This window comes from Rattus norvegicus, chromosome 16 (genome assembly GCF_036323735.1).
Source record: "Rattus norvegicus strain BN/NHsdMcwi chromosome 16, GRCr8, whole genome shotgun sequence".
NCBI lineage: Eukaryota > Metazoa > Chordata > Mammalia > Rodentia > Muridae > Rattus > Rattus norvegicus.
The window spans coordinates 76,749,626-76,762,583 of record NC_086034.1 but is presented as its reverse complement, the minus strand read 5'-3'; the positions used below and the strand labels follow the sequence as shown (position 1 = coordinate 76,762,583).

The 12,958-nt window shown below is 44.0% G+C and overlaps 1 protein-coding gene across 1 annotated transcript; it reads left to right on the top strand.

The window, feature by feature from the left end:
* The first annotated feature begins 3,701 nt into the window (after positions 1 to 3,701).
* Positions 3,702 to 12,459, top strand: Fam90a1l1 (family with sequence similarity 90, member A1 like 1). Its single transcript, XM_063275905.1, has 5 exons — positions 3,702 to 3,714; positions 3,964 to 4,106; positions 9,912 to 10,087; positions 10,309 to 10,390; positions 11,563 to 12,459. The coding sequence occupies exons 1-5, from the start codon at positions 3,702 to 3,704 to the stop codon at positions 12,457 to 12,459; spliced, it is 1,311 nt and encodes a 436-aa protein (XP_063131975.1).
* The last annotated feature ends 499 nt before the right edge of the window (positions 12,460 to 12,958 follow it).

The window sequence follows — 12,958 nt, the reverse complement described above, 5'->3', positions numbered from 1 at the left end:
AAACATTTCTCTAATGTGAGACAATTCACTGTCCCCCACATGTCATCTTAAACTTGTTATCCATCCCTGAGTTCAGGACATTGCAAATTTTCTACATGTGGCTTTTGCATTAAGTGTGTTCATGACAACGCCCACAGAAGTGCCTGTATTTTCCTGTGATTATGTGTTTGAGACAGGGTCTCCCAGTCACTAGAGGTTCAATAACTTTGCTATCTCTGCTGGCTAACAAGCTTCAGTGGATTGCATCTCTCCAGCCTACTAGCCTGGCAGAGTGCTGACACAGCTACATCTCTAGCTTTCTGTGGATGTTTTCTTCCCCAACCAGCAGCAGCTCAGGTAACTCTGTTTGGGTATCCCAGTGGGATCCTCTCTGGATCCATATAGGTACCACATGGAATGAAACTTTTTGACTCAGGCCTACATGTAATCATCACTTTTATTTCCTTGAATGAAGTAATGAGATGAGAGCCATACCCAAGCTTTATGGATACAATGATTAGGCTGAGCCCAGAAGGTTGTTATCTCAGTTCTAACTCTCCCTAGGACTAGGCCTAAACACTTCTAGCCTTCATACAATCTAATCCTCTTCAAATACAGACCTTGAAGGCTTCAGCTTCCAACCTCCATCTGCTAACTAAGGCCTAGAATGTTTCAGCCTTGTGACTTACTGTGGAATATGCTGATCCTTTCTAGCCTGTTCTCTCTCCAACCTATCCCGGTAAAACTGCTGTGCACACCACCACACCTTCATTCCTCTCCCTGTGCTTCTCTTAAGTAGTCTCTCTTTCCTGTGCTCCTCTCATGAGAGTTGGGTCTGTAGCATCTCTGACTCATTCTATCAAATATTTCTGTGTTTGAAAACTTTGCCTCTCAAACATGGCTGTTTTCAAATATGGCTGTTTTCAAACATGGCTGCTTTCAAATATGGCTGCTTTCAAACATGGCTACTTTCAAATATGACCGCTCTCAAACATGGCTGCTTTCAAATATGGCTGCTCTCAAATATGGCTGCTTTGAAACATGGCTCCTTTCAAACATGGCTCCTTTCAAATGAGGCTACTTCCTTCTACAAAATAACCTTACTTTCTTTGTTAGAGGTTAAAGGTGTATACTAAGGGTGTGACTGTAGACCAGTCAGGTCCTCTTGTGATCCAGAGTGTCTGCATTCCAGTCAGAGCACATAGGCCTAGAAGGTCTTTTGGATATGATTCCATGTCACAGCAGCCATGTTGCGAAATTAAAATTCCTCTACACCTAGATTATCCTGGTCTAAGCCCTGGCAGATCCCCGAACTCTTTCACTGGAGCCGAAGAAGGTTCAACAACAGGGATTGCCAATAGTGCCAGTGTTCACATATGTGATACCAACAGTACAGTAGACAAAGGCCTGAGGATTGCATTCATTTCAGAACTCAAGGGGCTTCTTAGTAACTTTCCAGCCAACTTGAGCTCCAATGTGAAACAATTCACTGTCCTACACCTCAGCTTAACCTCAGTTTTCATCTATGATTCCAGAACTGTGAAACCTTCTAGTAGTTTCTATAGCATGGGTTTTGCAATATATCTGTCCTTGTCAACACCCACTGAAGACTCCTGGACATGCAAGGCTTTAGTGACAGCATCAAATGCTGACTTCATCTTCTCTCTTTTTCTGGCCTTTTGTTCTTTCCTGTTTCTCTCTTCATGGCCACGTTTATATGTGTGTTGCAAATCATGTGAGAATGAAGGAACATCCATGAGCCTCTTAGGCTTTCCTTGCAATATCTTGCCCCTCAGCAAGGGGGGACACTGGAAAGACAGACAGTTTGGGTGTCAGCTCTGAATTAAGTAAAACAGTACACTTTCAGAGCCTTTGCCTGGGCTTCCTATAACCACTCACTAGTCACCAAAGGAGGCCAATCAGTGTACCCAAGGTGACCAGCACATCACTCAAGGCCCCCTGTAAGCACTGACGTATGTAACCCTTCCCTTTCATACCTGACTCATGTTTCTCTAGAATGAAATATATTGTTCTGTATAGATAATTCTTCTTAGTATCTTGCTTCCGTGCCAAGGAAACTCAAAGAAAAATTAAACCAGGTTACACAAATTTCATAGTCAGCTTCTGTGACAGCTAGTCTCCAATGAAGATGGAGAATCAACACCTGCCTCTTCTGGGACTCCATCAGGGTGAGAAGTGTGTGTGCTGATACACACAAACAGATGTTGAAACATCTGCACTCTAATGGCTTCTGCTGACATATTTGTCATATACCTTTCCTTTAATTGTATGTTACCAAGGTAACTAAATACTCTAGGTTTGTTACAAACCAAGATTTAGAGAAGGAAGGAGTATAACACACTCTTTCTGCATATGTATGATAAACCATTAGCTCCATTAAGATAAAGATTTTGCAACATTCCAGAGATGTGCAGGCTTCTCTGTGACTGTTCCGCATTCAAGTACAGCTGCTAATGTATCAAGAGCTATAGCATGCATCTGGCATCTGCAAACAAGCATCTTGATAGCTGTGGTTCCCCACAGGCTTCTTCTCTGTCAGCAACTTCAGACACCTTCAAGTGAAAGTAGCACACACTCTGTGTGTGTGTGTGTGTGTGTGTGTGTGTGTGTGTGTGTGTGTGTGTGTGTGTTTTCTACCAAGAAGTGTATAATATAACTTTTGCACTTAAAGCTCTACCCAAGAAAGTTTCAGTGATCCACTGGGACACAGAGGACCCACCCAGTGTACTCTGCCAGCTGACTAATTTATGGTGATAGACCCATATCCCAGCATTCGTCTCTAGTGGATCCCACACAACATAAAAGAATTTGTGATGAAGTCCAGTACATTGTCTCATCTAGCCTCAGGACTGGCTGACACAACAGGCCTCCACTTACCCTAGGGATCTCCTCTTTCAATGAGGGAATATTCTGTTCCTATGAACCTCTTGGCTTTCTCTGAGCTGTTGAAAATGGGGCAGCTCAATGGCCCCATGTCTTAATGTGTGACTCCATCTATGAAGTTGTTTGGCTTTGATATCCTGAAATGGCAGAAAAACAAGTGTTTTAACCAACGAAATTAAGTTTTGTGACATGACAGGAAAATGTGATCTTCTTGCTGCCCGTCACTAAATACCCAGTACCTGCATTTCCACCTCCCAAGCTTAGTCAATCTGAGACTTAAGGACTTAAATGTGGAACATTCTTGGAATACAGTGGAAGCCAAGGTTCTGACATTTCTTCTGGGTCGTCTTATGATACACTTGCATAAAACAAACCATTCAAAGGCATTTACCCTGTTTGGCCATATACTTTCACTCTGTATTCCGAGTCCTTAAGTGTTAAATCAAGACTGTATTCCGTGCCTTTAAGCCTTCAATCAAGAATGTGTTGATGCCTTAAGATCAGGTGGTTATCTTACTTGGCTAATTTGGTTAGATTGAATCACAGAGTTCGTGGCCTAATTGGTTAGATTAAATCACAGATTTCGTGGCCTAGGGGGCACCTTTAAGAACCCAATGCCACACCTTCCTTTCAGTCCCGTTTGAGCCGGCCGCCTGAACGGGGTGCCTGGTGTGCAGCTCCAGACGCGACAGCTCCGAGAAGCCGCTGGATAGACCACAGACAGAAGGCAGGCTCTCAGGAGAAAGTCTTTTATCAGACTATTCTTGAGGAAAGTAGTTAGAAACAGGAGTGTTTTGAAATTAATCTGAAGTTCCGTGATGGATTTCTCACGTAAGGGTAAGGGCATTTCACTGAAATACTACTTTCTCCTTTAGAGTTTGACTGTAGTGAGGGATTCTTGAAGGGAAACATTCCCTGAATGTTCCTACTTCAAGTCCCTGAGTCCCTGATGGAATACGCTTGGGAGGTGGGAACAGGAACAGGTATATTTGCCATAGCCATCACCCGGCCACATATTCCTACAATGTCATCAAACTTAATTCCATTGCTTGAAACTCTTTTTGTTAACTTCTGTTTCAGGAAATCCAAGCCAACGGGTCCACAAAAGGAAGTCACAAGTGAAGACCCAGAGCAATCCAGCCACTCCAGCTCCAACGGCCCAGAGAAAGCCAGGGGCCTCATGGAAACAGACTCTTCCACCAGTGAAAGAGGAAGACCCTAGGGTAAGTGGAGATCTGTAGGTGTCAGCCAGCCCTGGGCCTAGGTGAGAGGTGGGCAGGGCTACACCACAAACTCTTTGTGTTTTGTGAGATCCACCAGAGAAGAATGCGGGGATATAGGTTTAGGCCAATAAAGAGCCCTGTGTAGCCAGCTGGGACAGTGCACTGGGTAGCGGGGTCCTCTGGATCCCAGTGGATCACTGAGCCTCTCTCCCAGTGAGTTTCCTGCATGGAAATCAAGTTCTAGGTTGTTGTATTTCAGTTAACAAGAATAGAACAAAAACAAAACCTCGGAGGAGGCTTAAAGGCAGGGCTAATCAATTCTTCAGTAAAACAAGGGTAATAATGACCTTCTCATGATGATGGGCTTGAATGAATTAGTTTTCAGGTTTTTTATTGGATATTTTATTTATTTACATTCTTTTTTATCTTTATTATTTGGGCATTTCTTATTTACATTTTGATTGCCGTTCCCTTTCCTGGTTTCCATGCCAACATCCCCCTAAACCCTCCCCCCTTCTCTATGGGTGTTCCCCTCCCCATCCTCCCTCCATTACCACTCTCCCCCCAACAATCACATTCACTGGGGGTTCAGTTGGCAGGACCCAGAACCTCCCCTTCCACTGGTGCCCTTACTAGGCTATTTATTGCAACCTATACAGTTGGAGCCCATGGTCAGTCCACGTATAGTCTTTGGGTAGTCACTTAGTCCCTGGAAGCTCTGGTTGGTGGGCATTGTTGTTCATAAAGGAGTCTCAAGCCCTTTCAAGCTCCTTCAGTCCTTTCTCTGATTCCTTCAATGGAGATCCCATTCTCAGTTCAGTGGTTTAATGATGGCATTCGCCTATGTATTTGCTGAATTCTGGCTGTGTAGCTCAGGACAGATCTACATCTGGTTCCTGTCGGCCTGCACTTCCTTGCTTCATCCATCTTATCTAGTTTGGTGGCTGTATATGTATGGGCCACATGTGAAGCATTGGCATTTTGGTCATCCATCATGAGTTTCATTTGTTCTCTGCATCTAGGGTACTGTCCAGTTTGTTAATCTGCGTTGTTTTATTGGAGAATTGAGTCCATTGATGTTGAGAGATATTAAGGAATAATGATTGTTGCTTCCTGTTATATTCATATTTGGATGTGAGATTATGTTTGTGTGCTTTTCTTCTCTTTGTTTTGTTGCCAAGACATTAGTTTCTTGCTTTTTCTAGGGTGCAGCTTGCTTCCTTATGTTGGGCTTTACCATTTATTATGGTAAATGGGCTTTACCATTTATTATTATTGGGATTTGTAGAAAGATATTGAGTAAATTTGGTTTTGTACTGGAATATCTTGGTTTCTCCATCTATGTTAATTGAGAGTTTTGCTAGATACAGTAACCTGGGCTGGCATTTGTGTTCTCTTAGGGTCTGTATGACCTCTGTCCAGGATCTTCTGGCTTTCATAGTCTCTGGAGTGACATCTGGTGTAATTCTGATAGGTCTGCCTTTATATGTTACTTGACCTTTTTCCCTTACTAATTTTAATCTTTCTTTGCTTTGTGCATTTGCTGTTTTGACTATTATGTGACAGGAGGAGTTTCTTTTCTGATCCAATCTATTTGGAGTTCTGTAGGCTTCTTGTATGTTTATAGGCATCTCTTTCTTTAGGTTAGGGAAGTTTTCTTCTATGGTTTTGTTGAAGATATTTGCTGGTCCTTTGAGTTGGGAGTCTTCACTCTCTTCTATATATTATCCTTAGGTTTGGTCTTCTCGTTGTGTCCTGGATTTCCTGTATGTTTTGGGCCAGTATATTTTTCCATTTTACATTACCTTTGACAGTTGTGTCACTGATTTCTATGGAATCTTCTGCTCCTGAGATCTCTCTTCTATCTCTTGTATTCTGTTGGTGATGCTTGTATCTACAGCTCCTTATCTCTTCCTTTGGCTCTCTATATCCAGGGTTGTCTCCCTTTGTGCTTTCTTTATTGCTTCTATTTCCATTTTTAATTCCTTCACCTCTTTGGTTGTATTTCCTGGAATTCTTTCAGGAATTTTTGTGATTCCTCTCTATAGGCTGCTACTTGTTTATTTATGTTTTCGTGCATTTCTCTAAGGGAGTCTTTCTTGAAGTCCCCCATCATCATGATCAAATGTGATTTAAAATCAAGATCTTGCTTTTCTGGTGTATTTGGATATTCAGTATTTGCTTTGGTGGGACAATTTTGCTCCGATGATGCCATGTAGTCTTGGTTTCTGTTGCTTGGATTCCTGCACTTGCCTCTGGCCATCAGGTTGTCTCTGGTGTTACCTTGTTCTGCTATTTCTGACAGTGGCTAGACCGTCCTATAGGACTGAGTGTCAGGAGTGCTATAAGCCTGTTTCCTTGTTTTCTTTCAGCCAGTTATGGGAGCAGAGTGTTCAGCTTTCAGGTGTGCAGTCTTTCCTGTTTACTGGTATTCAGGTGTTCCTATAGGTGTGTGTCCTGAATCCATCAGGCAGGTCACTTGGAGGAGAAAAGCTGGTCTTACCTCTGGTCCCTTGGCTGAAGTTGCTCATGGGGGCGCTGCTTCTGGGCTCTCCCTGAGGGCTGCAACGAGAAGGGACTGCCCCAACTTTTTCCCAGGTCCCGGGTGAGCCGGGGCCCCAGATGTAGTAAGGTGTTTTCCTCTGGAGTCCGAAATGTGGGCAGAGTGTAGTCTCTTCCCGCTTCCCAGGCTTGTCTGCCCTTCTGAAGGTTTAGCTTTCCCTCCCACAGGATTTGGGTGCAGGGCGCTGTTGACAGGGTCCCTTCAGATTTGAGCAGTGTCTGAAGTGAAGTGGACCTACCACTTGAGTGCCCCTATCTTCTGGTTCCCAGAGGCCCTGCACAGTTTCCTCTGAGGCCAGGGATGTGGGCATGGGTGGGCAGTATTAGTGTTCTCTCCTGCTCTACAGTCTCAGGAGAGCCCACTACTCAGGGCAGTGAGCTCTCTCTCCCATGAGGTTTGGGAGCAGGGATCTGTGGGATTTATTTACATTACAAATGTTACCCCCTTTCTTGGTTTGCCCTCTGACAACCCCCATCCCATCCCCCTCCCCCTGCTTCTATGATGGTGCTTACCCACCTACCCACCCACCTACCCACTCTCTCCCACCTCCCCACCCTGGTATTCCCCTACACTGGGGCATTGAGCTTCACAGGACCAAGGGCCTCACCTCCCATTGATTTCCTACAAGACCATCTTCTGCTACATATTCGGCTGGAGCCATGGGTTCCGCCATTGTACTCTTGGGTTGGTGGTTCAGTCCCTAGGAGCTCTGGGGGCAGGGAGAGGGTCTGGTCAGTTAATGTTGCTGTTCTTCCTATGGCTTGTAAACCCCTTCAGCTCCTTCAGTCCTTCCCTCAACTCCTCCATTGGGGTCTCCAAGTTCAGCCTGATGATTGGCTGCAAGCATTTACATCTGTATTAGTCAGGCTCTGGCAGAGCCTCTCCGGAGACAGCTATATCAGGTTCCTTTCAGAAAAGCACTTCTTGCCATCAGCAATATTGTCTGTGTTTGGTGGCTGTATATGGGATGGATCCCCAGGTAGGACAGTCTCTGGATGGCCTTTTATTCTGTTTAAGTGTAGCTGGTTTTATGTGGAGGTCTTGATCCACTTGGTCTTAAGCTTTGTACAGGGCAATAAGAATGGGTCATTTTGCATTTTTCTACATGCTGAACTACAGTTGAACCAGCACCATTTGTTGAAAATGCTACTTTTTTCCATTGGATGGTTTTGGCACCTTTGTCAAAGTTCAAGTGACAATATGTGTGTAGATTTATTTTGTGGGCGTTGATTCTATCCCATTGATGTACCTGCCTGTTTCTCTACCAATACCATACAGTTTTTATCACTATTACTCTATAAAACTGCTTGAGATCAGGAATGGGGATTCCCCCAGAAGTTCTATTATTGTTGAGGATAGCTTTCACTATCCTGGGTTTTTTGTTATTCCAAATGAATTTGCAAATTGCTCTTTCTAACTCTATGAAGAATTAACTTGAAATTTTGATGGGGATTGCATTGAATCTGTAGCTTGCTTTTGGCAAAATGGCCATTTTTACAGTATTAATGGTGCCAATCCATGAGCATGGGAGGTCTTCCCATCTTCTGAGATCTTCAATTTCTTTCTTCAGAGACTTGAAGTTCTTGTCATACAGATCTTTCACTTAATTAGAGCCACATCGAGTTATTTTGTTATTTGTGACTATTGTGAAGGGTGTGGTTTCACTAATTTCTTTCTCAGCCTGTTTATCCTTGGAGTAGAGGAAGGCTACTTATTTATTCAAGTTAATTTAATATCCAGACACTTTGGCGAAGTTGTTTATCAGGCTTAGTAGTTCTCTGGTGGAAGAACGTTTCAGGTCACTTAAGTATACTATTGTATCATTTGCAAATAATGATATTTTGAGTTCTTGCTTTGCAATTTGAATCCCTTTGATCTCCATTTGTTGTCTAATTGCTCTGACTAGGACTTTGAGTCCTATATTGAATAGGTAGGGAGAGAGTGGGCAGCCTTGTCTACTCCCTAATTTTAGTGGGATTGCTTCAAGTTTCTCTTCATTTACTTTCATGTTGGCTACTGGTTTGCAGTATATTGCTTTTACTATGTTAGGTATGGGCCTTGAATTCCTGATCAATCATTCCAAGTCGTTTAAAATGTAGGATTGTTGAATTTTGGGAAATGGTTCCTCAGCTTCTAATTAGATGATCATGTGTGGTTTTTTTTCTGTGAGTTTGTTTCTATAGTGGATTGCCATCCCTGAATCCCTAGGATTAAGCCTACTTGATCATGATGGATGATTGTCTTGATGTGTTCTTCGATTTTGTTTCTAAGAATTTCATTGACTATTTTTGAATCAATATTCATAAAGGAAATTGGTCTGAAGTTCTCTTTCTTTTTCGGGTCTTTGTGTGGTTTAGGTATACCTGTAATTATGGCTTCATAGAATGAATTCAGGAGTCTTCCTTCTGTTTCTATTTTGTGGAATAGTTTTGGCAGTGTTGATAATAGGTATTCTATGAACGTCTAATAGAATTCTGCACTAAACCCACCAGGTCCTGGGTTGTTTTGTTTGGGAGACTTTTAATGACTGCTTCTATTTCTTTATGGGACTGCTTAGATGGTTTATCTGATCCTGATTTAACTTTGGTACCTGGTATCTGTCTAGAAACTCTTCATTTCCTCCAGATTTTCCAGTTTTGTTGAATATAGACTTTTGTGGTAGGATCTGATGATTTAGAATAGGAACATTCTGGGCTAAAATTTGGAAATGGGTAGGTGGCCCCATCCCTCCATCAGGTGCAGTGCCTAGCCTCTGCATATGATCTCTATAGGTCCCATTTTCATGGTGCCAGGACGTACTGACTATAAGATGACTCTCTGACATGAAGGGTACTTCTATCTTGGAGATAGTTATATAAATGTCTGGGGGTTCCTAAGGTCTGAGGCCCTGTTACATTTGCCACACTGATCCATGCTCCTGACCATATCAGAGGTATCAGAGGGCCAGACAAAGGAACTGCTCCCCCTGCATGTGAAGCAGACTGAGAAAAGGCTCAGCTCCTCTTTGGCAGGATTGGTCTGTTGGCAGATACAGGGTTCCCAGTCTTTCCCAATACATCTCCCAATTATGCTTGGCTCTCCCAGGTTCAAAGAGACAACCAGGTGGAGTTCCAACCCGTGCTTTAGTGAATGTTGTCCTTGGAGAGAGAACATCAAAGGGTCTTTTAGCGTTGAGTGGGGATTGAGGGTGGAGAGGTCCCTGGATCCCGTTTTGGCTCATAGATCTCATTTGCTCCTCACAGGTGAAATGCAGAGACTGTGGGGCCTTTGGCCACATTGCAAGAAACAGAAGGTGTCCCATTAAGCGGGGCCATTTCCTCCTAGTTGCACAACCTCTGGGAGGCAAGAAGGAGAAAGAGAACACGGATCCTTGCAGGCCTAAGGGTCTACAGAAACTCAGTCAAGCTGCCAGACAGAGGTAAATGATGGGAATGGAAGTGGCAGAAGGGAAGGCTCCAGGTAGGGCGGAGCTCATGGGGACACCATGTCTTATCTCCCAGTCTCCAAACAGAAAGGGCCAGAGAGCTAGGAAATGGTTTTCTCACAAGGGAGGGAGAGAGAGGGATGGAAGGAAAGAAAGAGGGAGGGAGTACTTGAGACGAAAGTCCAAGCGTTCCTACCATATTGTTTGTCCCACAGGTGTGATGAGCAGCAGAGAAAGGCTCCCTTCCAGAAATTTCCAACAGAGCTGCAATGGAGAAACCAGCAGGGCACCTTGGCTGTAAGTAAAAGTAGATGCCCTGTCCCTGAAAGTCCCTTCCTCTCTGCTCTGCCACTTGCACCTTCTTCTGCATGGTCTATTTGCTCACCCAGTGTCCTCTGTACACACCAGGCTTCACAAACCCTCTCTGGCAGCAAAGATTCATTTGTTCATTTTCATAGTTCAGATGGACTTGAGTTTGGAGGAGTGAGTGAACTTCTGCTGTAGGTCTCCTTTATGGGTCAGCTTACCTGGAGGGTGGGCAGTTTCCTCCTTGTTTGCCCATGTAGGTCTCCAGGTCTTCCCTCCTTCTGGGGTCAGATTACAAACATGGCCTGCTCTCCAAGCTTTCTGGTGACCTGTGCATATGGCCACAGGCTTTGCTGTTGCCATTTTGAACTGACTTTGTCTGCTGTTTCTATAAATCTAGACTTCTGCTAGAGAAGTCTAAGCAGCATGAACACATCCATTTCCACCTTCCCAATCTGTTGGCTACATAAATGACCTCAAAGACCATTGTGAGAGACAGATTCAAGGCAAGAAAATGCCTCTTGCCCTGCTTCATATCCCAAGGGACATGATTAGAATTTTCAAAACTATGTTGTAAATTACATGATAATTTGAATCTAACCATTCTTCTAGGACCACAGAAGGATCATGGACATCTTCCTAGCTGTCTCTATGATTATCCATATGTCAATATTTCCCTTCATGTACCTCTTGTCAGTCCACACAGAGAGAAAGAGAGAGAGAGAGAGAGAGAGAGAGAGAGAGAGAGAGAGAGACAAACAGAGTGAGGGAGATATATATATATACATACATATATATACATATATATATACATACATATATATATACATATATATACATACATATATACATATATATATATATATATATATATAGAGAGAGAGAGAGAGAGAGAGAGAGAGAGAGAAAGATTTGGATTATCATATTAAGGTTCACTTAAACTTTGTAGGGAGACTGAAACTCTCTCCCTTCCACATTCCAACCCACCATGCTGCAAGTTTTGGATAGCTAATGTGGGTCACCACAGCCTGATGATTTCACATCAGACTGAGCTGCTCATGCCACCATAAATCCCATGAGCTCCTGGTGTTTTGAAAGCCCTGACTGTCCTTCCATGCTGACAGTGCCCTGCTCATCTTACTATATGTCTATTTTTTCTACAGCAACCACAGATGTCAATCATTCCTGGCTACAGGAAGATGTCTGAGCCACCAGTTGAAATGGCTCTTGGGAAGCCGACGGGCCCTGAGAAGCCTGCCCTTCAAAGCTTGGACGGCCCCTTCATCTTACATTCCAGACAGAAGGAAGGTCACAACATGACTGTCCCTGGTGTTGCCAAGCCAGTGTTTAGACAGGATGGCAGAAAAACAGTCTCAGAAAACCTACTGGATCAAAAGGTACAGGATATCTCACATCAACACCCTGTTGCCGTCCCCAAAAGGAAATCAATTACTGAACTGTTTCACAAAGAGTCAAAGACCCAGGGTCCCAGTAAGAAAATGCAACCTAGCAAGCATCCTGTCATCCACCAGGATAGACAGAACCCAAAACTCAGCTTCTGGGCCCCAGATGAGGAAATGTCCCAGTGCCCCACACAACCTAGACAGAATCCCCTGAAGAAACAGAGAATCGACTCTACCAATGCACCAGAGGAGAGCCATGCAAGGACTGCTTCCAAGAGCACCCTGGACATTCAGTCTTATCCCATTGCCAACAGACTTGAACTAAAAGATGCAGGTGAAATGAGCAAGAAAATAACAGTCCAGGTGCCCAGCACTGACCAACAACAGCTACATGGCAGGGCTGCTCTGGTCTCAACCAGACCCTGTATTGAGTCTGGCCAAGCCCTCAGAATGATCTTTACCAAACACAGCCATAATTTCTGGAGCTCCAGGTTCCTGACAGTGCCCGCACCACTTCCCATTGAGAAGCAAACACCTGCTTTCCAGAGCCCTTCCTTCCCTGAGGAAGGGGAGGCAGCAGGATCCCAGGTCAAACTGAGTGTCCTCTATGAGGACCTTCAGGTCTCCTCCTCCTCAGAGGACAGTGATGGAGAATAACCTGCCACCTGAAGAACAGATGCCACCTCCCTACTCAGACTTGCCAGATTGTTTCAAACTGATCATCCCCCAACTTAACCAAGTAGCTAACATGACTGTATCCTGTTAATTTGCTTCCAAATGAGCACCCTCTATGGTGGGTGGGATCACATTCCTTCCCTCTCTTTGCCACTAGCCTCAACTCAGCATGATCTCTGGACTCTGAGGTGAGCCTCTGAGAATCACTCTGAAGAAAAGTCACCATTCTCTCCACTCTTGTCATCAGTGACCTCTAGTATGTCCTTTCACCTACTTCAGTGTTCAAAACTATCTGCCAGTTATCCTATTATATGAGATTTTCTACTTTCATCAATAAAGTTGCCCTAGAAATTATGTCTGTGCATTCGTGTTCTTGTGACAAGTGCATGAGGTTTCTCATACTCCCTGTGGCCCAATAGCAATCCACAAACCCAAATGGTGCTCAACCTACTGCATCAGGTTCACCATGTTGACACTTAGG

Coding starts and splice junctions, on each gene's coding strand:
- Fam90a1l1 (XM_063275905.1), top strand. Junction 10,088..10,308: donor AGTCAAGCTGCCAGACAGAG/GTAAATGATGGG, acceptor TTTGTCCCACAG/GTGTGATGAGCAGCAGAGAA. Junction 10,391..11,562: donor ACCAGCAGGGCACCTTGGCT/GTAAGTAAAAGT, acceptor TTTTTTCTACAG/CAACCACAGATGTCAATCAT.